The sequence below is a fragment of the Nerophis lumbriciformis genome, linkage group LG04 (assembly GCF_033978685.3).
Source record: "Nerophis lumbriciformis linkage group LG04, RoL_Nlum_v2.1, whole genome shotgun sequence".
NCBI lineage: Eukaryota > Metazoa > Chordata > Actinopteri > Syngnathiformes > Syngnathidae > Nerophis > Nerophis lumbriciformis.
Window position 1 is genome coordinate 454,841 of NC_084551.2, and position 27,660 is coordinate 482,500.

At 39.7% G+C, this 27,660-nt stretch overlaps 1 protein-coding gene across 4 annotated transcripts in view; it reads right to left on the reverse strand.

Moving 5' to 3' along the window:
- lipeb (lipase, hormone-sensitive b) overlaps positions 1-27,660 on the reverse strand; it is a 72,637-nt gene that overhangs the window by 33,747 nt on the left and 11,230 nt on the right. For 3 of the 4 annotated variants that reach the window (XM_061947170.1, XM_061947195.1, XM_061947188.1), the window contains exons 2-4: positions 9,743-9,984; positions 4,869-5,153; positions 3,060-3,150 (exon numbers count right to left, since the gene is read on the reverse strand). In XM_061947170.1, the coding sequence (XP_061803154.1) occupies positions 3,060-3,150; positions 4,869-5,153; positions 9,743-9,984 (618 nt within the window). Of the gene's footprint in view, positions 1-3,059; positions 3,151-4,868; positions 5,154-9,742; positions 9,985-24,962; positions 25,004-27,660 lie in introns of all 4 variants that reach the window. The other variant, XM_061947179.1, reaches the window with a different exon arrangement.

Sequence of the window (27,660 nt, forward strand, 5' to 3'; positions counted from 1 at the left end):
AACAGGGGAATGAAACTACTCAACAGAGATAAATAAAGGCTCGGACAGAACCAGGAGGAACAAGAGGAGGGAATAGGGATTAGTCCAAATAAAACCAATTTGGTGAAAGAATAGATGGGTCGAAGATAATCATGAGGAACACGCCAAGCCTTAGAGATCTGTCTTAAGACCTATATCAGCAACATTTTACTGACTGCCAGGACTACAAACTTGTCCCCATAAAAAAAGTTTTATATCTACGCTGCTCATGCAACATTGAAATCAAAGCCTTTCTGTGTATAGCACCTAAATACAGCCCTGCCTCTCGTGTAAAACACAAGGGTTCGTATCTAAGCAGACTGCATGTATATGTATTAGGTCTGTTTATGCTTTAACGCTTGCGATCAATCACAAAAAATGATCGCATTAATCATGTATAAAAGCAGAGTTAATCACGCAATTTACTTTGACCGCACATGCTCCTTCACCTTAACCCTAACCGCGGATGGTTACCTGAAAGGCGGTGCGTGAGTTGGTATACGATCAGTATACTTCAGTGCAAACATAAGTGAGGAGACTGACTGGAAATGTCGCTTCAAAATACACCCTGACAAGACTTTATATAACACCGTTACCAAGTTTTAGACAAATCTATAATGTGCGTCTAAGTAAAACATTTACAAACGGTTTTGTGAATGACATTTTGACAAAAAAAATTGCATTTGTGTCAAAATATTAGGGTATTTTTTGAAGTTAATTTAAATTACCGTACAGGCCAAAAGTTTGGACACACCTCATTTCAACGGATATTCTTTACTTTCATGACTATTTACATGGTAGATTGTCACTGAAGGCATCAAAACTATGACACCTATGAAGTGAAAACCCTTTCATGTGACTACCTCTTGAAGCTCATCGAGAATGCCTAGAATGTGCAAAATAGTAATCAGAGCAAAGGGTGGCTATTTTGAAGAAACTAGAATATACAGTTAAAACATGTTTTCAGTTATTTCCCCTTTTTTTGTTAAGTACATAACTCCACATGTGTTCATTCATAGTTTTCATGCCTTCAGTGACAATCTACAATGTATATAGTCATGAAAATAAAGAAAACGCATCGAGTGAGAAGGTGTGTCCAAACTTTTGGCCTGTACTGTATGTACCAAGTGATTTACTGCAATTAATGGCGACTAATCAAAAATCCACACTGTGAATAATCAGAAGAAATATACTATACTGTGTATAAAGGACTGCAGCCTACTACATGGACATTACCTACAGCTAAAAGGTACATCAGCCCTACAATTGGTGAGACTTCCCACTCACTACTTTGTACTCACCGTAGGGTGCAATACCTCCTGCCTCCACTGTCGTGCAGCAAAGAGCACGGGAAATAGTGAGTTTAAATAAAATAAAAGACCATTTTTGTCATGTACAGTTTCAAAATATACATTGATACTTTTGGCGAGGGTGGCGAGTGGAGGGTTTTCAACTGCAATAAAGGAACTGTTACAAGCAAACTTGCAGCAAAAAGGAGGTTATAAATGTAGATTAAAACCATCATAGGTCCCCTTCAAGGCTCTTCTTGTGGCAAACAACTTGCAGCAAAAAGGAGGTTATTAATGTGTTAAATGTAGATTAAAACCATCATCGGTCCCCTTCAGCTATTGGTTTTTCTCAGCAAGCAGTTGGATGGTTTGCAAATTACCTCACAGGTAGAACTCAGGCTGTTCAGATAGAGGGTTTCTCCTCGGAAGTACTACAAGTGAAAAAGGGTGTCCCTCAAGGTTCTGTGTTGGGCCCCTTATTATTCACCATACATGAATAATCTTGGACAGAATATTCCAAACCCAACTTTCCATTTCTACGCTGATGATACTGTCATATACTGCACAGCACCCACTCCTGCTGAGGCCTTTAAATATCTACAACATGCATTTGACAGAGTACAAGAACAACTTTGCTATCTTCAACTGGTTTTAAATGAAGAGAAAACAAAGTGTATGTTCTTTACCACATCAAAAACTGTAAGATCAGCACTGTGTGAGAACATTTTAACAAGAAATAGGCAACAAATTGTGTTAGTATCTTCTTTTAAATATTTAGGATTTTTAATTGATGACCACTTGAGTTTTAAGGCGCACCTTCAGTATGTTGTAAAAAAAAACCTGAAACTTTTACTGGAATTTTATTATAGAAACAAGTCTTACTTTTCTTTGACTGTGAAACAGTAATTGGTGGAAACAACCTTTTTACCCGTTATTGACTATGGAGATGTGTTGTACATGAATGCTACTGCTGGATAGTGTGTACCACGGGGCACTGAGATTCATCACCAACTGTGCTCCCCTTACTCACCATTGTGTGTTATACTCAATGGTTAACTAGACATCTTTATGTGCTCGACGCCTCAATCGTTGGTATGTGTTCATCTACAAAACCATTCTGGGTATCGCTCCATCTTATCTATCTTGTCTTTTAACAAAGAAACAAGGAAGTCACAATCTTCGTTCAATTTGTCGTCCCCAAAGTAAGAACTGAACTGGGCAAGAAAGCATTTAGGTTTTCAGCACCGAAGGCTTGGAATAACCTACAATCGAATATTCAACTTCAAACCCTTGTTACATTAAATGAGTTTAAAGCTTCTGTGAAAGGATCGCAGTCTACCTTGTCTGTATGCACATGTGTTATGTGAGCAAGTTTTAATGTTGTAAATTTGATGTTTTATGTGTTGTTTACTATTTTTAATGTAACCTTTCTGCTACCCTCTTGGCCAGGTCTCCCTAGGAAAAGAGATCTTTGATCTCAGTGGGATTTTACCTGGTTAAATAAAGGCTAAATAAATAAAAAATGTAAGGCTCTTCTTGTGTTTACAACATTGACAATTTTTGGAAAATAAACAAACAAACAAACAGGACAGCCTGCTAGCACATGGCACTCCAAAGGATGGAAGAGTATGCATTATCCAGCCAACACATTACACGATGCAATGAGAACAGAGAGGTTAAGGAGTAACTTGGAGGAGACAAGGTGAGATGAGACAAGACCAGACTATGAATGACAATAAAGACGATCCTGACCTATTCCCGACTGATGGCGTCTGTAGTTTTCTCCAAACGCTACAAGTCCGATGGCTATGGTCTGCAGAGAAGGTCGGATGGATGGAGTGAACTGATGGGAGGAGATTGGGGAAGGACGAAAAAGTAAACGGTCACCTTTTCACTGTGTAATCATATTTTCATTTAAAAAAAGCAAGTGTAGTTTATGATACATAAGCAATGTATTAACTATATCTTCTGCTGTCAAGACTAGGGATGTACATCGTTAGGATTTTATCGATACCGATACTGGACAGGGCTTATCATGTTTAAAGCAACAAGTTACCAATTGCCTGCAAATATTCAAAGTTTATTCATAGAAAGGGATGTGGGGTATAACCTCAGAGGAACGGCAAAATACAAACACGCTTTAGCACTTAACACAAAGAAAAGTTTTTGTGTCTCAGTCTTTGGGGTGAAAATATGGAACAGCCTGAGTGATGAGCTCAAACATTGAGCATTTTAAGAAATTGTACAAATCTAATACTTTGGTTCGGTATAGTGAGGTCTAGGCTTATTTTGAATATGAATATGAATGACTTATATGACTTACTTATGATGATATATTGAGAATTGTAAGCACGTTGTTCTGGGCAAATCGAGTTATGTGGATCCAGATGAATGTGATAAAATGTGGTTCAGAAGAAACTGGATATTAGTTAAAGTAACTATGTAAAAAAGGGGGGATTCAAAAAGTTGATACTTCTTCCAATTACCCCTTTGAGATATGTTTAATTTTATTTAATTTTCTTAATTCAGTTTTCTTTTCTTTATTGTAAAATAATATTATAATATATTATACACCCCTGCTACCAAACCCCACCCCCACCCCAACCCTGCTCCCTCACACATCAACCCCCCCTCTGTGCGTCGGTTGAGGTGGGCAGGGTTTGGTAGCGGGGGTGTATAATGTAGCCCGGAAGAGTTAGGGCTGCATGGGATTCTGGGTATTTGTTCTGTTGTGTTTATGTTGTGTTACAGTGCAGATGTTCTCCCGAAATGTGTTTGTCATTCTTGTTTGGTCTAATTCTAAGTTATGAGTTATATGTTGTATGTTTGCACATTTAAACTTTGTGTTATTCCACAATGCCTTTTGATTCCATTTTTTTTCCTAGAGGTTATTTTTTTCGGGGGGGTGGGGGGGTGGCGGGGCACAACATGTGAATAGTCAAATCGCAGACTAAAATTAGCGACTAAAAATGAGATAAACACAATTTAAAAACATAACGCACTATGTATGACTGTAATTAATTAATCGAAATTATCAGGATAATTTGACACTTCTTACTACAACATAAGGACACCCCGGTACTGTACATTATTGCATTGAGGTGACTAGAAATCAGGTAATTCCAGACTGTGTCCTGATGCGTGAGCAAATGTACTGCCTATGTGCTTTGACTTTGTGGATTTAAAAAAAATAATTTCTGGTTATTTTTGTTATGCAGTTTAACTTTTATCATTTATAACTGGTGGAAGGAACAATCAGATTCTCAATATATTTAGTTTGGCATGCTTGAGCTCCAAGGGGCAAATAAAAATAGTGCAGGTGCGCTCTAATACTACAGAACATGCAATGGAATATATGACTACATGAACTGTTATACTCTCTGTAAATGATGTTATTGAGGAAACAAAAAATGATGGATGGCAAAGTTGTTGTGACACAAACACGTCTCGCAATCGTCATCCATGTTTTTTGGTTTACCTCTAACTTGACGCCTTGTGGTCAGACCTACGCAGCGTGTTCCCTATTGCTGCTTTGGGGATAACTCGCACTTCAGTTCCCACCTGAAATCCCAGACAGCGGCCATAGAAGCAGCCCTTGTGCATGGAACTGTACTCCCGCACGAAGCTCTCGCTGAGACCGCTCTCGTCCTGGAAGAAGAGGTCGCCGTGGCTGTTGTCGTGCAGCAGCCGCTGGGCCAGGTAGAGCAGCGCCCGCAGCTGGCACAGGGCGCTGCAGTAGGCCTCCATCTCTCCGGCGTTGTGGGCGACGCGGAAGAAAATGCTGCGGCGGTTGGCTGTGATGTAGCGCCCCTTGTGGATGATGTGAAGAAGGCAGCAACGCACCACCTGGGAAAAGTTAAGCATAATAAAGTGGATTAATATTATTTCTGTTGTTTAATCAGACCATAAAAACTGTTTCCTACATGCTTGTGGGGCTTGTTTACATTCTTGTTTCATATTTGTCCAGAAGTCGACATACTTCCAAAACTATGACAGTAATGGTTTGAGAAGTATTCTTAGAGTAGATTAGATAAAATAGACCTTCCCTTGGGAATGTGCATTCAGGGAAATTAAAGGGGAGTATTATCACAATTTCAGAAGGGTTAAAACCATTAAAAAATCAGTTCCCAGTGGCTTATTTTATTTTTCGAAGTTTTTTTCAAAATTTTACCCATCACGCAATATCCCTAAAAAAAGCTTCAAAGTGCCTGATTTTAACCATCGTTATATACACCCGTCCATTTTCCTGTGACGTCACACAGTGATGCCAACACAAACAAACATGGCGCATAGAACAGCAAGCTATAGCGACATTAGCTCGGATTCAGACTCGGATTTCAGCGGCTTAAGCGATTCAACAGATTACGCATGTATTGAAACGGATGGTTGTAGTGTGGAGGCAGGTAGCGAAAAGAAATTGAAGAAGAAACTGCAGCTATTGAGCCATATCGGTTTGAACCGTATGCAAGTGAAACTGACGAAAACGACACGACAGCCAGCGACACGGGAGAAAGCGAGGACGAATTCGGCGATCGCCTTCTAACCAACGATTGGTATGTGTTTGTTTGGCATTAAAGGAAACTAACAACTATGAACTAGGTTTACAGCATATGAAATACATTTGGCAACAACATGCACTTTGAGAGTGCAGACAGCCCAATTTTCATCAATTAATATATTCTGTAGACATACCCTCATCCGCTCTCTTTTCCTGAAAGCTGATCTGTCCAGTTTTGGAGTTGATGTCAGCAGGCCAGGGAAGCTAGGTTCGATATTCTTCTCTTGATCATCTTCGGTGGCATAAGGGACGGTGTGAGCCAAGACATCCAGGGGGTTTAGCTCGCTCGTCTGCAGGAACAAACTGCCGCCATTGCTTGCCGTGCTACCGAGGTCCTTTGTCCCTGAATTGCTCACACACTCCGGCAGATTCAATGGGGGTCTGGCGGCAGATTTCTTTGACTTTATGGTTGGAAATGCATCTGCTTTGAGTGTCGCAGGATATCCACACATTCTTGCCATCTCTGTCGTAGCATAGCTTTCGTGGGTAAAGTGTGCGGAACAAACGTCCAATTTCTTGCCACTTTCGCATCTTTGGGCCACTGGTGCAACTTGAATCCGTTCGTGTTGTTACACCCTCCGACAACACACCGACGAGGCATGATGTCTCCAAGGTACGGAAAACAGTCGAAAAAACGGAAAATAACAGAGCTGATTTGACTCGGTGTTTGAGAAAATGGCGGATTGCTTACCGATGTGACGTCACGTTGTGACGTCATCGCTCCGAGAGCGAATAATAGAAAGGCGTTTCATTCGCCAAAATTCACCCATTTAGAGATTGGAAATCGGTTAAAAAAATATATGGTCTTTTTTCTGCAACATCAAGGTATATATTGACGCTTACATAGGTCTGGTGATAATGTTCCACTTTAAGGTTCCAGTGGCAGAAACACATATGCAGGACAGTATTAATAGCAACAGGTCACACAGCGTAAAAATGGAAAGTCGAATAAAATTCAGAGAAAAACACCAGCAGTAAAAAATAAAATAAAAAAATACAAACACTAAATATACTTTTGAAAATAAGTGGAAATTCCTGGAACATACGTACACACACAAACAAAAGAGAATAGGTGTGGCGATGCGGCGATTTTTTGGTAGAAAGACCCGATTGCCTACTGTGGTGCGACAGTATTATTTTATTGCCGTGCTTTTATTTTAAAAGCCTGACTTTACGAGCTGCAGGAGGTTTTACGCCAATGTTTCCCGAGCGGATTGGAAGCTGTGTGACTCCGGCAGTACTGAACAGGATTTTGTTTGTCATGAAAGAAATAAAATGAGTATGAATGGTAAAATATGAATGTTTCCCAGGACAATTTGAAGTGTTGACAGTTACGCACTGGGCAAGAATGATTAGTGGAGGTCCAGGCTTGATTTCCTATTTTTATATACAGTTTGATGGCACAGGGAACGAGGTCAAGGAGTTTTTATTCTTAACACATATACTTTTAGGGACATTAAGGTTTTAGCCATGACATGGGTCAAGTGTAAGGTTGAAGTTGAGGTGGTGATGGGTTGCAGTAGGGCTTGGTGATATGGCTGAAAAATTGTATCACAATATAATACAACAATAATACAATAAGTGTATTAACTGTATCCAATCAGCATCCATTGCACCGGTCACCCAAGAAGGGGGTGCCCACATCTGCGGTCTCTTCCAAGGTTTCTCGTTGTCCCCATTGGGTTTAATTTTTTCTTGCCCTGATGTGGGATCTGAGCTGAGGATGTGATTAAAGGCTATATAAATAAACTTTGATTGATTGAAATTTGACTGATTGATTGTATCGGTGAATATCAATAATTACTGATACTTTTTATGACCTTTTGAAAATAAAAATATATAATATAAATATATATACACAAACAAATATAATACATAATGTATGGAATATATTAACTGTTAACAAAATGTAACATTCCTCTGATTATAATCCCCTCAGCTATCAAGGCAGAAAGGAAAGGAAATGTCAACACGACCATGGAAAACACTCAATGTAAACACAATTCTAAAATCACATTGAACACTTAACAATAACCTCTTAAAATTAAAGTGCAAAAATAAGGAATATGTGAGAAATGGCTTAATTAAGTGTAACAAAATAGTGCAAAATGTGAAAAGGTGAACATAAAAACCTGAGAACTACTTTCTGCAAGTTTAGTGCAGGCTTTGCTAAATAAAGGGTGAGCTGATTACGAGCGCTTTGGTCTGACAACGGTCTATTTAAAAAAAAATAAATCCATAATACTGCCATACTCTCGAGGTCGGGCTGTATTATAATTAATACCGGTGCTCAACACTGGTTATCTAGCCATAAAACACTTAGGCAACCTTAAGCACTTTGGACGTTTTGTTTAGCATACCGATATATATCGTTTATCTTCATTCGACTTAAAAACACCGGGTTATCAGTTTTGGTCCGAATCGCCGAGCCCTATCTCGGGGTGACTTTTCCTGTTTAACCGACAAGTTATTCACTTTCTGCAGCACTTATGTTTAGTTTCTCTTCTCACTCCATGCTGAGATGGCGCAACCAAACATTATAGTTTATACTGTTCCCTGATTAGCTGTTAGCATGTCCCTCCCACTGATGAGCGATCCCTTTCTGCGTTGCTCAGGTGTTTAGAGAGCGAATGCTTTCACTGGAACTAAGGGGCCAAGCCCAACTCCTGAAAAACCAAACCCACACCATAATTCCTCCTCCACCAAATTTCACACTCAACCCAATGCTTCTGACATGTAGCTTTTTCCTGGCAACCTCCAAACCCAGACTGATCCATCAGATTGCCAGATGGAAAAGCGTGATTCATCCCTCCAGAGAAAGTGTCTCCACTGCTCTAGAGTCCAGTGGCGACGTGCTTTACACCACTGCATCCCACGCTATGCATTGGAATTGGTGATGTATGGCTTAGATGCAGCTGCTCAGCCATGAAAACCCATTCCATGAAGCTCTCTGCGTACTGTACGTGGGCTAATTGGAAGGTCACATGAAGTTTGGAGCTCTGTAGCAACTGACTGTGCAGAAAGTCTTTGCACTATGCACTTCAGCATCCGCTGACCCCTCTCTGTCAGTTTACGTGGTCTACCACTTGGTGGCTGAGGTTCCCAAACTTTTCACTTTTCTTATAATAAAGTTGACTTTGGAATATTTAGGAGCTAAGAAATTTCACGACTGGATTTGTTGCACAGGTGGCATCCTATGACAGTTCCACGCTGGAAATCACTGAGAGCGGCCCATTCTTGCACAAATGTTTGTAGAAACAGTCTCCATGCCTAAGTGCTTGATTTTATACACCGGGCCAATTGATTAGGACACCTGATTCTCATCATTTGGATGGGTGGCCAAATACTTTTGGCAATATAGTGTATATACAGTATTATATATATATATATATATATATATATATATATATATATATATACACACACATACATATACATATATATATATATATATATATATATATATATATCAAACGTTTTATCAATTGCATTTTTTATCGATATTGATTACGTCTATTGCGATATATATTGATGTCGTTTTATCGTCCAACCCTACATTGCAGATTAAACAAGAGTATTTTGTAAATAATATAAATTGCTGGAGAATTCATTTGCTGCTCTGCTAGGCTCGCTCAGTTGTGGTGGGCTGCAGCCTGAGAAGGTCTGGATGTTTCATCAATAACTGTGGGAGATAAAATACAGTGCTGCTGCAGGAATTTATCTAACCTGATTTGGAACACAAAATCAATCTGTGGAACAAATGGGCCGACCTTGAAACAAAGTCATATCAAGCCAAACGAGGGGCCGGAGAGCGATTTGTCAGTGTGTTGCAGTAATGTGGACAGCTTAGACAGTCAAATGCATCCTGCTAGCTTACCTTGACTAGTGAGCGATAGCCGTTGGCCGGGATGTGCGGGTCAAAGTCAAAATGGTGGTAGACAGCGGCGAAGCCAGAGATGACAGGCTCCAGACTGTGAGCGTGTTCCTGGATCAGCTTCATGGTGTCCACCAGACGCTGGGCAGCGTCGCTCTGCGGCCCTTTGGCCCCTCCCGAGAAGAAGGAGGCATTCTCCTCGCAGACATTGTAGAGGGCCACAAAAACCGCTCTGGTGTCCATCACTGGAGGGGTCGAGACAATAAGGGAAAGGAAAAGTTAAACTGGGAGAATGCTTTCTCTTTAAGTGTTTTTGCAAGTCCTTAACCCAGACCTGGGCAAATTAAGGCCCGTTAAGCTTTTCAATCTGGCCCGCCGGACATTCCCAAATCATTTTTTTAGATCTTTAAAATGGAAACTGTAGCTGTTTTAAGGGTGTTGGTCCTAAATGATCTCAGTAAGATATTACAGCTTGTTGCTGAGATTTGATGACCTATATTGAGTAAAACATGCTTGAAACTAGAATATCAACTGAATGCAAAGCTGTGTCATCAACAGTATAAAAAAGTATAAAACTACTTTTTTAAAGAAATCATTTCTTATTTCAAGCATGAAATAAAACATTATGACTTTGACACACTTGTGTCTCATAATTAAAACAGATGACAGTCAAATGGACTTTGCTGTTTTATTTTCAATGAAAAAATAGAAAATATGTACTCTTATAGTAAGTAGTACAGTTGGCACAGTACAGTAAACTGACAGTTAATATTTAAAGGGGAACATTATCACAATTTCAGAAGGGTTAAAACCATTAAAAATCAGTTCCCGGTGGCTTAGTTTATTTTTCGAAGTTTTTTTCAAAATTTTACCCATCACGCAATATCCCTAAAAAAAGCTTCAAAGTGCCTGAATTCAACCATCGTTATATACACCCGTCCATTTTCCTGTGACGTCACATAGTGAAGCCAACACAAACAAACATGGCGCATAGAACAGCAAGCTATAGCGACATTAGCTCGGATTCAGACTCGGATTTCAGCGGCTTAAGCGATTCAACAGATTACGAATGTATTGAAACGGATGGTTGTAGTGTGGAGGCAGGTAGCGAAAACCAAATTGAAGAAGAAACGGAAGCTATTGAGCCATATCGGTTTGAACCGTATGCAAGCGAAACCCACGAAAACGACACGACAGCCAGCGACACGGGAGAAAGCGAGAACGAATTCGGCGATCGCCTTCTAACCAACGATTGGTATGTGTTTGTTTGGCATTAAAGGAAACTAACAACTATGAACTAGCTTTACAGCATATGAAATACATTTGGCAGCAACATACACTTTGAGAGTGCAAACAGACCAATTTTCATCAATTAATATATTCTGTAGACATACCCTTATCCACTATCTTTTCCTGAAAGCTGATCTGTCCAGTTTTGGAGTTGATGTCAGCAGGCCAGGGAAGCTAGGGTCGATATTCTTCTCTTGATCATCTTCGGTGGCATAAGGGACGGTGTGAGTCAAGACATCCAGGGGGGTTTAGCTCGCTCGTCTGCGGGAACAAATTGTCGCCATTGCTTGCCGTGCTACCGAGGTCTTTTGTCCCTGAATTGCTCACACACTCCGGCAGATTCAATGGGGTTCTGGCGGCAGATTTCTTTGACTTTATGGTTGGAAATGCATCTGCTTTGAGTGTCGCAGGATATCCACACATTCTTGCCATCTCTGTCGTAGCATAGCTTTCGTCGGTAAAGTGTGCGGAACAAACGTCCAATTTCTTGCCACTTTGGCATCTTTGGGCCACTGGTGCAACTTGAATCCGTCCCTGTTGGTGTTGTTACACCCTCCGACAACACACCGACGAGGCATGATGTCTCCAAGGTACGGAAAACAGTCGAAAAAACGGAAAATAACAGAGCTGATTTGACTCGGTGTTTGAGAAAATGGCGGATTGCTTCCCGATGTGACGTCACAACGTGACGTCATCGCTCCGAGAGCGAATAATAGAAAGGCGTTTAATTCGCCAAAATTCACCCATTTAGAGTTCGGAAATCGGTTTAAAAAAAAAAAAGGTATTTTTTCTGCAACATCAAGGTATATATTGACGCTTACATAGGTCTGCTGATAATGTTCCCCTTTAAATGACCGTAAGTCTTGAACTATACAAAGTATTTCAATGGTTGGAATCTGCGCTTTTGCATGATACACTAGTTACTATGGTAATCTAATTAGTTACTATGGTAATCTAATTAGTTACTATGGTAATCTGCGTCACAGCAGCTCAGACGAGGCACCAAGCAGTGTGGGTGGGGAGCGTTTCCACAGAGTGTTTCCAGAGCGGCCAGCCTGAAACACAGGTTTCAGGGACAGACGCAGAAAGAGATTTTTACAACAAAGTTCTAAAGCTTAGTCATATATCAGATGTATCAGATTGTAGGTGGGGGTTTTTTTTACCCTTCGCGTTCATATTTCGCTGTTTGTTGCATTTTTGTTGCGTTTCGCTTGATTGTAAAATATGTCGATCGAGAGGGGTGTGACGCTCATATGTTGTCAATTTTCAGTGTTTTATCGTTAGTTAATATTGTAAATCCCACATTCTTTATTTTCATGTACATTCTAGGTGTCTCATTCAGTAAAAAAAATGTACAATTCCATTCCGGTTTTTCAGGCGGTCTGTCATAACGTTTTTAGCATTCAGTCAGACATTATTGTGAGGTTTTGTATTAGTGTTCCTAAAAATAGATATACGGCCCCCAGACACATTTTTTAATAAAAATTTGGCAACCGAGTCAAAATAATTGCCCAAGCCTGCCTTTACCCATGCACAGAAAGGCGTGAACATTTGTCAAAACAAGCATTCAAACTGTGCTGTTTGTGCTAATGTTTTCTGACATTTGCATCACAGAATGGAACTGGTAATTTTCCACACAGCTAAATGCACTCAACAAAACCACCATTGTAACTTTAGGGTAGGGGTTTCAAACTCAATTTAACTGGCGGTAAAGTCAGGCTGCGGCTGGTCCGTACAGAGTGTCACTTCATGTTTTAACGATGTGCCTGAATTTGTTAACTACTTCTACCAACAGCGATACTCACTCTAAGCTATGGCAGCCCTTAAATCATTATGAATGTATAAATGTTATATTTTGACAAGGACATGGTCAGAGACACATCTACTTGCTTATAGGAAGTTGCTGTTTGTGTTGCCCAATATGTTTGTTGTGCTGTCATTTTTTGTTTTTGCGCCGTAATGGTAGATATTGACAGCTAGAATTCACCAAGTCAAGTATTTAATACACACATACACATATATATATATATATATATATATATATATATATATTAGAGATGCGCGGTTTGCGGACACAACCGCGGATTATCCGCGGATTATCCGCGGGTCGGGCGGTTGAAATAAAATAAAAAATAGATTTTATCCGCGGGTCGGGTCGGGTGGTTGAAATTAAAAAAATTTAGATTTTAAATAGATTCAGGCGGGTGGCAGTTAAACCAATTGGGAAATATATATACATAGTTAAATGTTGTTACCTACATACGAAAAAAGAGCAGGCACCTGCAGCATGCCACAACAGAAGAAAAAAAAAGAGAGATGGCAACGCCGGCAGCAAACGTGGTACGCGACAAACTAAAAAAGGGAATACTAAAGACCAGGGGGAAAAAAGGCCAGAAAAGTTCAGCGTGGACTCGTTTTTATGAGGTTGTAAATCAGGATGATAGTAATGCTGGCTACGTGATTTGCAAGAGCTGCGACGCTGTTTATGTCGACGACAGTCACAAAACCGGGACATCTAACATGGTGCATCACATTTGTGCAAAACCCCGAACCTCCACAAACACCCTGAGCATGAGCAGTTTCGTCCGCCGTGATCCCAGAAGAGTGCCACAGGATGTTAAAACAAGATAGAACGCAGCTGCCTGCAGCAGTTTGAGTGGCGCGAGCGCGCTTGGAGGTGCGCTCAGCGCGGCTCCCAGATGATTGCGCACTGGTGTGCGTCTGGGCCGTGACAGCGTGGCACGCATTGAATGTCTCTGCTCCATTGGATCAGTCTCCTTTCTTTAACAGGCAAAAGCTTTATAACCTCACTAATGCCTTGCATCGTCTATATTAGATATATAACAACGGGCGGGTGGCGGATGCGGTTTTGATTAAATGTTAGTTCGGGTGTATGGCGGATGGTTGACGACTTTTGTGATGCGGTTGCGGATGAAATAATTGCCTATCCGCGCATCTCTAATATATATATATATGTATATATATATATATATATATATATATATATATATATATATATATATATATATATATACACATATATATATATACATACATCCTGAAAATATGCAAACAAAGCTGTGTTTAGAGAATTGATACTTCAAACTTGCATAAATAAATATTAAGGAATATAACATAACTTGGCTTCTGAGAGCTTCAAAATGTAATGAATAAAATGCTAAAGTTGTTGATAAACAAGCAATTATTTTAATAATTAAATATGGTCATTTTAAATGAATTATGATAATTTAAAATCAATTATTGTATGTTTATTTTAATGTATAATTCTATGGCTGGATGTAATAAGGAGTCAGAAAAAAATACAAATAAAAATACAATTAATTTTGATGTTTTTAGCAAAATATAGTAAAAATGTATTTAGTTATTTAAAAAAAAATATATATATATATATATTTATTTTTAGGTAAGATAAACATAATAATACAATTTGTCTCTAGTCTGGATGATTTAGTTCTTGTCACCGTGTTGTCCTCCGTCATGAAAAAAGGCTGTCCTCACTCAGGTCCTCATGGAGCTGGAGGGGGCGTGGCTTCCAGCTCCGGCTGAAAATCGGGAGATTTTCGGGAGAATATTTGTCCCGGGAGGTTTTCGGGAGAGGCGCTGAATTTCGGGAGTCTCCCGGAAAATTCGGGAGTGTTGGCAAGTATGACTTAACTACATATGCGCGGTGGCGTTTTAACTCACGATTAGGGATGATGTTTGAGAAGAAATTATCGAGTTCGAGCCTATTATCGAATCCTCTTATCGAACCGATTCCTTATCGATTCTCGGTTGGTAGTAAAAGTGTGTCATGTGTTTGTACCCTGCTCAAATCTCTCAGTAAAGTTATTCATTGGATTATACCTTTTGTTTTGAACTTTATTACACCTTGGAGCGCTTTTTCCGGTCCATTGTTTTTCCTGCTTTCCCTAGCTGCGCCTAATGACTGAGCTACGTGACGTCATTTCTTGTGATGTCCCACAGGGCATTTCTGGTCGGGACGGGATTCATTCCCAGGGATTCGAATAAAGAACCAACTCTTTTTCTTTACGATAGTGGTCTCGATAACGGGTACCGGTTCTCAAAAAGGGATTCGAGTCCGAGGACTCTGTTCTTTTCTTATCGAACAACCGGGAAAATCGGTTTTGAGTATCATCCCTACTCAGGATTACTTTTAAATTAGGACTTTGTGGATTTTGTCTCGCGTCAAATAGACTTCTTTGTACTCTTGAACAAGACCCCCGGGTTGTCGGCCTCAGTACTCTGGGAAGTGCATAAGCCATACATTGGGGGGAGATAATCTCCTATACAAATTAAGAGACAAAAACTCAGGAAGAATAAATATATATCTCCTTGAATCCAAACGTTTATAAAGAAAGGCTCTTTCTACAGGCAGAGCTTGATGTTCTTACGACAGACCATGGTACTAAACACATGGCTATGTTAAAGATCCCAATTCTTTGAACATGGCGATAAAGAGACTACTAGCCCATCAACTACACCAGATATCAGTATCCCCTTATATTCTGCAGATTCAAACGGATTCACGTATAAACACTGATGTTCTTGAGATTAATAATGTATTTAAGAACTTCTCTACTCATCTGCTTAAAGAATTAGAGGACCAGTTACTGTTGCGGAATGAAATATTGCAGTGTCATCAATACAAAGCGGTAAATCCCAAGGACCAGATGATTATCCTCCTGATTTTTTTTAAAAACCTTTTAGTATAAGCTAGTCCTCATATCATTGGACATGCACAATGAACCATTTAAATCCAACCGCCTTCCGCAAACACATAACAAAGCTTCAATTTCTCTCCTCTAGAAAAAAAGGATAGGATCCCTCATCACGCACCTTGTATTGTCCTACTAGTCTGTTAAATGTGGACTTCAAATTGTTATCCAAATTGCTTGCTTTACGTCCGGACACTATTCTTCCTTCTATTGTTAATGCGGATCAAACTGGGTTCATTTGGAAGAGGCACTCCTTTTCAAATCTTTGACGTCCTTTCAAAATATCGTACAGTGTACCTGCTTTTAACGTTGAAGAAGCAGTGATATCTATGGATGCTAAAAAGGCAATTGACCGAGTGGAGTGGAATTATCTATTTTATGTCCTGGAGAGATTCAGCTTTGGTAACAGTTTTATTTCATGGATTAATAAGCTCCTTTATTCAACTTCTGAGGCCTCGGTCAGGACAATTAATATTCAATCCAAATATTTTCGCCTCCATCGCTCTACAAGGCAAAGTTGTCCTCTGAGTCCATTACTTTTTGCTTTTGCCATTGAGCCTCCTTCGATAGCGCGTTGTACTAATCCGCTCTTTACGGGCCTTGAGTACCCTTCAAGCTTTTGGACATTTGTCTGGTTACAAACTAAACTTGGGTAAAAGTGAAATATTTCCGATAAATTCTGCTTCGAAGAAATATCCTCTGCACAATTTTCCCTTTAAAATTGCCTCGCAAAGTTTCACATACTTGGGCGTCCAGGTCACACACTCTGTACGTTTGCAGAACTTTATAAAGCCAACTTTGTTCCACTGCTGTCCAGAATCCAGGGCGACATTGATTGCTGATCCTTACTTAACTTATATACAGTGGCTCATGCCAACCCTATTAAAATGAATATACTTCTGCACTTTTCTTATTTGTTCTAGTGCATACCACTCCCCCCCACTTAAAGCCCTATTTTGGTCTACAGACTATTTCTAGTCTTTCCCCCATCACAGCTAACCATGCTTTCCCTCCCTCTCTTGTCAATAGTGCCTTTTTAAGGTTGGTCAAGTCTGTGTACCAACAACATTAAAGATGTATACATTGACAACACGTTTGCTTCTTTTCAGCACAATTGTAATAAATGTTTTTTTAGATATCTACAGATCTGCAGTTTTGTTCGTAATACTTTCCCCAGGTTCCCAAACTTGCCGAATAACCCAGTTTTACATTTGTTTTAAGACACCACTTCCGACCTTAACAGGATCCAATACACAGATTTACAATCAAATTTTTCATTTATGCCCCAAGTTTCTGAATTCAATTACCGGTAAGTCACTTTGGGAGGGTGATTTAGGAGTGGCCCTATTCGAGGAGAGCTGGACAGAGCTAAGATGTATGACGGAATATCGGTATTACGTGATCAGGGTCAACAGTCTCGATCTAACTTTATACATGTTTTGGCTCTGCCTATCCTATCCCTGTGCATTTACTACTTTGTTGGCTAGAAGAGTCATTGTGCTAAAAATTGAAAGAATGCAGTGCCTGCCTGCCACACCCGCTGGATTAGAGATAATCTTTATTTCCTAAAATTGGAGAAAATAGGGCGGACATTGAAAGACTGTTCTGTGAAATTTCAAAAATAATGGCGTGCTTTCCTAAAATATGTAAAGGAGACTGATCTCCAATTTAAGCCCGATTGAAAAGTAATTGAAATATAGATAACTGATGAGTCTTTTGTTTGCTTTTGTGTATTGCTGCACCGCGTTGGAGCCATTCAGGAATGCAGTTGTCTGTGGCTTCATGTCAATATTTGCCTGTAATCATTTGACTGATATATTTTTTATATTTGGGAGGTGGTGGGATTTAATGTGTGTTGGACTGTATTTCTGGCGGATGTATATGTCAAAAACTCAATAAACAACAATGTCACATATGTTGTCATATTCCACCATCATACATTTGTCAACGTAGTGAAGTGAATTATACTTATACAGCGCTTTTCTCTAGTGACTCAAAGCGCTTTACATTGTCAAACCCAACATCTAAGTTACATTTTTAAACCAGTGTGGGTGGCACTGGGAGCAGGTGGGTAAAGTGCCTTGCCCAAGGACACAACGGCAGTGACTAGTTTGGCAGAATCAGGGATCGAACCTGGAACCCTCAAGTTGCTGGCACGGCCACTCTACCAACCGAGCTATACCGCTCCCTATAACGTAGATGTTTAATGCCACTTCTCGTACAACTGTGGAAAGATTTAGTCTGAGCAGAGTAGAACAGTGCAAAAAGGAGGTGAGAGGTTGAGCTACACTTGGAACAACCAAGTTATTCTTGGACAAAAACATCCAAACAAACATTAATCATTAGAGTCCCAAGGGATATGCAAGTTGATAAAACACATACACAGCTGGGAGTGTTTCACAATAGTTTTTTGTCTTGATGCCACATAGCATCGCTTTGATCCCTAATTATCACACGACGAGCTGCCCAAGATCGGTTTTAGCTTTTTGTAACCCTAACTCACAACGAGTATATCAGATGGCACACAAAAATTTAAGTACACTACTTCCCTCATGGAAAACATTAGTTGATTAACTATGTTTAATTAGATTATTAACATGCCTCATAATCAGCTTAACAGTTATTAATATCCATAATCAACAGAAAGTTGTCTGTGTATTTATGAGGATGACGTCCAGCCCATGGTGAATGTTCCGATTGTAGTCGGAGGCATTCGGACCCCACTGGCCGCAGGGTACGAGACATGAGCAAGCGGTTATTTGGCTTGGTTGATTTGTCTCAGAGACACGCACTTAAGTCTATCATTCTAATAGTAATCCTGCAATGCTTAATGGAGCAGATGGGGCTTGACTTATTGCGGTGGGAATACACATACGCTGACATTTACACCTATCCCATGACTTCCCACAAACTTTGCCCTATTTATTGTACATCTTCAATTTGCTTTTAGTTGGAGGGGTTGTGAGTAAGTAGTGGGTAGTAATGTGCTATATTTACTTGAATAACTTTTTAGAATAAATTGTATTCTTCGGAGTAGCTTTAATGCAACATACGTTTTACTTTTGAGTATTTTTGTGAAGCAATAAAGCTACTTTTACTCTATTACTAGGGATGTCCCGATCCAATAGTGATATCGGAAATCAGTCCGATATTCACCAAAAAAGTGAATATCGGATTTTATCGGACTGAATCTAAAAACTCCGATATAAGCGCTCTGATATAAGCTGTCCATTTACCGCTGCAGCACGTCTATAATAGGTGACTCTGGTTTGATCACACTCCAACACAGTAATGCCCCTTAATTAACGTTGGTGCCGGCCGCGGAAGAAGAGCGTCTCTGATCCAGCATGCACAGCCCACGTGATCACAACAACGACAACGCGTGTGTTTGCAGCAAAGTGTAGTGATGTGGAAGTATTTGAACCTAAACTCGGACAAAGACGTTGCCGCTAAATGCAACATTTGTCAGGCGCAAGTGTCCCGTGGAGGGACAGAACCGGGAAGGTTCAATACAAGCAACCTCATCGCACATTTGAAAAAAAAACACCACAAAAAAGAACATGAGGATTTTGGCGAGAGCAGCAAGGCGAAGCAACAAACCTCTGGCTCGCTTCAGCGACCCACGCTGGCCGAAAGCTTTGCAAGACGTGACAAACTACCACGGAACAGCAAAAAGGCAATGGCCATAACAGAAAAGATAGCCCAGTTTATTGTGCTTGATGACCAGCCCCTGTCGGTAGTGAGTAATGTCGGGTTTAAACGCTTAATGGAGCACCTCCAACCTCGCTACATTATTCATTTCATTCATTTTTTAAATTGGATTTTTTTATGTTATTTTTCAGGGTCTTCTAATTTATTTTTTAATTTATTCTATTCAATTGTATAATTATGTTGGTTTCAGTGGTTATTTTGCACTTTATATATAACATTTAGTTTTTATTGGATTTGTTGAGGTAATACTCTTATGTTGACGGTTAAAATGTATGTAACCAATTGGTTAATAATAAATGGGTCAGTTTTTCCTATACCTACTCTTGCTGACTATTGTTTTCTGTTTTAACTCTACAACATCAGTAACAGTAACATCACTTTATCAAGCCTTTTCTAACATTCCACACAACAAAATAAGGAATAAATATATGTATGATTCGTGCCTATATCGTATTGTATTGATATCGGTATCGGCCAATACTCAAGGCTACAATATCGGTATCGTATCGGAAGTGAAAAAGTTGTATCGGGACATCCCTATCTATTACACTGAGTGTCATTACGATTTATTTAAATATATTAATTACTGCTTGCATAAATGTTGTATTTGACTTAATCCAGTGTGGTGCTGTCACATGAACTTTAGCAATAAGAAAGTCTGACTCCTTTCAACAATCAAACAGAGCCTGGCATGTATATGTCCACTATTAAACTATCTGAGGCCCCAAACTGTAAAAAGTGGCATATTATTATTTAGGGGTGAAACGATTCCTTGAGTAATTCCAGTAATTTGATTACGAAAAATTCCATCCATCCATCCATTTTCTACCACTTGTCCCTTTTGGGGTCGCGGGGGGTGCTGGAGCCTATCTCAGCTGCATTCGGGCGGAAGGCGGGGTACACCCTGGACAAGTCGCCACCTCATCACAGGGCCAACACAGATAGACAGACAACATTCACACTCACATTCACACACTAGGGCAAATTTAGTATTACCAATCAACCTATCCCCAGGTGCATGTCTTTGGAGGTGGGAGGAAGCCGGAGTACCCGGAGGGAACCCACGCAGTCACAGGGAGAACATGCAAACTCCACACAGAAAGATCCCGAGCCCGGTAACTCCTGTGCCACCGTGCTAATTTTCTCTGCCTTAAAGGGGAACATTATCACAATTTCAGAATTGTTAAAACCATTAAAAATCAGTTCCCAGGGGCTTATTATATTTTTCGAAGTTTTTTTCAAAATTTTACCCATCACGCAATATCCCTAAAAAAGCTTCTAAGTGCCTGATTTTAACCATCGTTATATACACCCGTCCATTTTCCTGTGACGTCACATAGTGAAGCCAACACAAACAAACATGGCGGAAAGAACAGCAAGCTATAGCGACATTAGCTCGGATTCAGACTCGGATTTCAGCGGCTTAAGCGATTCAACAGATTACGAATGTATTGAAACGGATGGTTGTAGTGTGGAGGCAGGTAGCGAAAACCAAATTGAAGAAGAAACTGAAGCTATTGAGCCATATCGGTTTGAACCGTATGCAAGCGAAACCGACAAAAACGACACGACAGCCAGCGACACGGGAGAAAGCGAGGACGAATTCGGCGATCGCCTTCTAACCAACGATTGGTATGTGTTTGTTTGGCATTAAAGGAAACTAACAACTATGAACTAGGTTTACAGCATATGAAATACATTTGGCAACAACATGCACTTTGAGAGTGCAGACAGCCCAATTTTCATCAATTAATATATTCTGTAGACATACCCTCATCCGCACTCTTTTCCTGAAAGCTGATCTGTCCAGTTTTGGAGTTGATGTCAGCAGGCCAGGGAAGCTAGGGTCGATAGGGGGTTTAGCTCGCTCGTCTGCGGGAACAAACTGCCGCCATTGCTTTCCGTGCTACCGAGGTCCTTTGTCCCTGAATTGCTCACACACTCCGGCAGATTCAATGGGGGTCTGGTGGCAGATTTCTTTGACTTTATCTTTGGAAATGCATCTGCTTTGAGTGTCGCAGGATATCCACACATTCTTGCCATCTCTGTCGTAGCATAGCTTTCGTCGGTAAAGTATGCGGAACAAACGTCGAATTTCTTGCCACTTTTGCATCTTTGGGCCACTGGTGCAACTTGAATCCGTCCCTGTTGGTGTTGTTACACCCTCCGACAACACACCCACGAGGCATGATGTCTCCAAGGTACGGAAAACAGTCGAAAAAACGGAAAATAACAGAGCTGATTTGACTCGGTGTTTGAGAAAATGGCGGATTGCTTCCCGATGTGACGCCACGTTGTGACGTCATCGCTCCGAGAGCGAATATTAGAAAGGCGTTTAATTCGCCAAAATTCACCCATTTAGAGTTCGGAAATCGGTTAAAAAAAATATATGGTCTTTTTTCTGCAACATCAAGGTATATATTGACGCTTACGCTTATGTGGGCTTTGTACCGAGGATGTCGTTGTGGCTTGTGCAGCCCTTTGAGACACTTGTGATTTAGGGCTATATAAATAAAGATTGATTGATTGATACATAGGTCTGGTGATAATGTTCCCCTTTAAAGAATCGTTCATTTATTGGTAAAAGCTAAAAGCATGACTACTGTTAATGTGGTACAACGCTATTATGTCACCCACACAGACGAAGGAGGAAGCAGATGCAGTGTTTCCCATATATTCGTGTGTAAACAAAATAAATGTGCTCCGCCACAAATGTGTATATGCCACTTCTGGTTCGAAAATTATACAAATTATAATGAAAGTGTGGTGGAATGCATCATAACGATGCTTTTACAAACCGGCTTCAACACAGACGTAGAAAAAGAGATCAGTGCTTCCAATTTAGCGACTTGGTCATGTTATTGAGCAAGTACAGGTACACATTAGAAGTGGAAGAGGGGAGTGTGTCTTGCATCGTGCATTTATTCGGTAATCAAATACCAGCGGTCACGTAAGACAAGGCATCAATAATTATTAACAAAAACGTCTTGTTGTCCTGTGTATTTATGATTGCTCTTTAGCCAAACAAAACTGTTTTATTCAATTACTCAATTAATCGAATTTATTTATTCAGTAATCAAATACAAGCAGTCACAAAATGTATAATTTGTCATGCGCACGAGCCCGGATATAGACCTCCTCAAGCACAGGAAGTTTTCATTACCATCACCATTAACATACTATGATATATTATTTAGTTTTTGTCATTTTAAAATAAAATCAATTGGCCGTTCATTATGAAGTGAAATGTCTAATTGCGTCTAGTATATTAATGATTGCTCTTTCACCAAACAGAAAGGTTTTATTCAACTACGCAATCAAATACATTTTTGGTAGAATACTCGATTACTAAAATATTCCATTGCTGCAGCCCTATTTCTAATATCATTCAACTATGGCGTGCGACAAGAGGCAGCACACCTCTTCAATTAAAGTTTACCTTACAAACCAGGAAAAAGAACAGCTATATCATGCGCTATCTTTGTCAGTAGGAAAAAGAACAGCTATATGATGCGCTATCTTTGTCAGTAGAAATGTTCACATTTCAGCCTAGAGTAATTCCAGTTCCAACTAGACCAGGGGTCACCAACGCGGTGCCCGCGGGCACCAGGTAGCCCGTAAGGACCAGATGAGTAGCCCGCTGGCCTGTTCTAAAAATAGCTCAAATAGCAGCACTTACCAGTGAGTTGCCTCTATTTTTTAAATTTTATTTATTTACTAGCAAGCTGGTCTCGCTTTGCTCGACATTTTTAATTCTAAGAGAGACAAAACTCAAATAGAATTTGAAAATCCAAGAAAATATTTTAAAGACTTGGTCTTCACTAACTGACAAAGAAACAGATAACAGATTTGGTGTCCAGTTCAAAGTGTGACATGATTTATTTAAAAATTTGAGAGTTGACTTTTGTATTTTGCATGAGTTATTTGTACAAACATGGTGCAAAGTCATTCATGATTTGTTAAAAAATGTTAGTGGCTAGCTAGTTAAAATGGGATATTGTGATTTCACAAGACTGTCTTAGAAGTCATCATTTGAAAATGTTCAATTTGAAAAATGTGCACTTGGAGAAAATATAAAAATAAAGTATTGCATATTGATATTTATCTGTTTCTATATATATTTATTGTGAGAAATATTTAGATGATCAGTGTTTCCACAAAGATAAATATCATTAATTATTAATAATAACAGAGTTAAAGGTATATTGAGCAAATTGGCTATTTCTGGCAATTTATTTAAGAGTGTATCAAACTGGTAGCCCTTCGCATTAATCAGTACCCAAGAAGTAGCTCTTGGTTTCAAAAAGGTTGGTGACCCCTGAACTAGAGAAAACAGGTAAGTTGTAGATGTTTTTTATGTTTTAGCCAAGCATACAGTATGCTAATATTAACCTTGTTGTAGCATCATGCGACTCACGCGCGTGCACGTACGCACGCACTGACACAGTAACCGCCGTTGGTGTGTATAACAAAAAACTAATTTAGTATTTAGAATTGGTCTGTAATTGCTAGTTTTCTACTCTAGTCTAGCTAAGACGTTTAACCAAAGCGTTTGAACCAACTCTTTGTATACAAATAATACAGCTTTTGTATGACAGTGATTATGTTTCCATGCATATAATTAGTCTGATTTCTCAGATAGCTTGGCTCAATGGGAAAACAACTTAATCTGATCGTGTTTGGCTTTTGGAAAGTTAAAAGCTTGTCCAATAGCAACCCTCATCTGAAGCAATATCAGGGCACAAATAGTTATTCCTTTGGACTCAAAACTCCTTCCATTGATCCACAGAGCTTATTCAATGAACTTTGCAACTTTTCTCTCCATTCTACGTCTGAAAATTCCTTCAAAACAACTCTCTCCCACCAGTCTTTGCTTGGGGCCCACTTCTAGCCACTTCAAGACCTTCTTGGTAGTACTGTCATGTTCATAGCGCAATCTACGATCATTTATTAATGCTGTCTGCTTAAAGTAATATTTCTAACCTGTGCCAACATTACAGCGTACATCCAGTACAACAAGAACTGGGCTGTTGACTCGCGATTTGCGAGGAGCTGCAAAGATGTCTTGTTTGGCTCAAACGGAAAAGCAAAACAATTCTCCGCACTAAAAGGAAATAAGTGCCTCTAATTGTACGGGACGCACACTGCTTACGTATTGTATTGTGCATGGACAATGGGACTTCACATGTAAGTGTGAAAATACAAAAAAACTAACTATTTGAGAAATCAGACTAATTCAGTGCATAACAATGTAGTCTTTGTTGTATAGGCTCTAAAGTGGACCTAACGTTGGTTGTGGCTCTACCATTAGCGGTCAACATACAACTGCATATCTGAAACTGTCTCTGGTTTCCTTCTCATAAAAAATGGATGCCAGCCGGTGTTATACAGTCCAATAAATTAACATTAATGGTCGTATAAGTGTAGCTGTTTGGCATGGCAAGTAAAAAGAGGGACAATAGAAGCGTAAAAACAAACTTGTTTACCAGCATCCGGATTCAAGCTTCTTTCCTTGTCTGTATCCTCTCTTGCGAGCGTGAAGAAGAAGAAACAGAGAATGAGTGAATGAGAAGGAGCAAGAGACTGATAAGGAAGGAATGGCCCAAAGGGAAGAGACAAAAGAAGAGGGTAGGCTTTCCAAGTTTGTCTTCCTTTTGTGTGAGTGAGTCAGTCTATTTGTCAGAAAATTCCAAATGTGCTTTGCTCATCCGTCCTCTCAACTCTGTCTCCTGTGCTGCTTTTAAAAGCTGCCCTGACGAAAGGTCTCTGACTAATTCGCCATTGGTCGTTTGCTGAGTGTGACTCCCTTTGACATTAAACCGAATTGGCAGAGGACATTGTCTTGGGGGGGGGAGGCACTAGGAGACTAGTGAAGAGGCCATAAAAACATTCGGTTTGTTTTCCCTCACATTGTGCCCTCTGTTCTCCATTCTGTCATCCTTCTCCACAAAACAAAAAACACTTCAGCTAGTCATTAAATGGCCATTCAGAGAGCGGTGATTACTAACCACTGGAAATGATCTGATTTCACTTCATTGGTCCGAAAATTAGCAGTTACTTACTACAAACAGTGACTCCTTGTCATTGATCTATGTCATAGATGTTGTACACCGATAGGCAAAACGATTAAATACTCTTCCACTTGATGGAAGAAGGTACATAACCTGTATAGAGCTGTATATAGAGAGAGTATGGATAACTAAAACACAGGGACATAGGACGTGTGCGGCTTTGGCCCAACGCATGCAAAAGAGTCCTTCTGGCGTTAGTTTTCTGACTAAATACACCAAAATAATAAGTCTAATTATAGTTGTAAAAATACTTCAGCTCAAAAACGTACAATAAAAGATGTTTATTTTTTCGTGACGACAAAGTATCCTTTTAGGGCAAATATGCGGCCATCTTTGATGAACTTCGCCGCTATATTCATGCAGTGTTTAGTGACCAGCGGGGCTCTCTAACATGCTCCCGCCGGCGCAATGTACATCAGAAAATACAGAACGACCAAAAAAAAATGCATTTTACTCATTTTGCCAAACTCATCATTAGCTTTGGACCAACAACTACGACTTTTGTGTGTTGTGTGAAGTATGTAAACTATGGTACCTACAACCAATGCCTTGTTTGTAAATCACTGCACTACGTCTGTTCTTTTACTCCAGTTTTTGTAATATTTGACATTGGTTTTTGTGGCAAGTCTGCATGGCTTCCCGATTGCTTAATCACTATAATAACTTACAAACTAATGCTGCTTTTACTATTTAAGAGAAAAACCTTTCAGTTGTTTAGTCTCAGTTTGCTGCAATAGTTTCTCTGAAGGCCACTTGTGGTACAACTGTTATAAAGCTCTTAAAATGTGGTGATTTTAATTACATATATGCAAATTAAATATCAGTACGAAAAAAATATATATATACACACGTACGTACACACACACACACACCTAATACCAAGTTTTTTTCAGTAATGATATCTAATTTGCATTTATATGTATTTACAACCAGCAAATTTTAAAGGCTGTATAATAGTTGCAACACAGCTACACATATCTAAAAACATTGATCAATTTGAAAGACTGGTAGACTTTTAGGGCCGACTTATTTGACATTAACAATTTTGTAAATAATGTATATAGATGAACAAGATTTGTGGAATCAAATACATTTCTAAAAACATCTAATTCAATTACATGTGAACCTTTTTATGAAAGCTTAAAACTGTTTGCTGTCACATTACACATTTCAAAAACATGGCAATAATTCAATGGCCCTGTTTTGAAAAGATTGGCTAAAAAGAGGTTTCGCCTAGAACATAGGTAATCATGTCCTAAGTCAATGGTAGTACATTGTGTATAAGTTATGGGCAAGAAGGTCAGAAATGGACCATTTCCGCTACCTAACCTCACACAAGATACTTTTGCCTTTGGTACGCCAGCGAACCTTCACTTCTCATAATTTTCTCCATTCTGGTTTGCGGGGAAAGCGATGCATATGATTCCCGCAAACCATATGCATCCCATCACATGAGGGGGATTTGAAAAATCATTTAGGAGATCGTCTGAAACCGAGTTGGCAATACTCTCTCTAGACACGGCTTTCGACGTTGCCATTCATACAACAGAATGTAATAGAGGCAGTCCTTTAAATTGGACACCAACTCATTTTGGTACCACTCGCAGTGCTACAGTGCCTAAAAGGTGGCGGTAAACACACACATTCCTTTGGAAGAACATCATCACCGACGGCCCACACTGCAGCAACATGAAAACAAAAATTCCCATAGGGAACAAGTGTTGTGTTTGTGAAGCAGAGCACAAAAAAGCTACTTGGGCCAAGTGTGGACAAATATAACAGTGGAGATCACAATTTAAAACTTGGCTGACGGAATGAACCTTCACCCACTTGACGAGGCATGTTCATGCACAGAACAAACCCAAGTGGAAATACTCCCAGTTCTGTTGTGAAGAGTGATGTTGACAGGTTTTCAATGTAGTGGGTACCTGGGATCTACAGATAGCAATTTTAGTGGGTCCCTGGGAAATTCAATGAGTCCCAATCAAAAAAAAAGTATTTTTTTTGCTATTTCTTATATTGTTATTTTTATTAAATTGTAGCATTAAACTCCTTTGATGTTGGTATGGTATAATATGGTTATAGTTAACAGGTATAGTCATGTATGGACTAA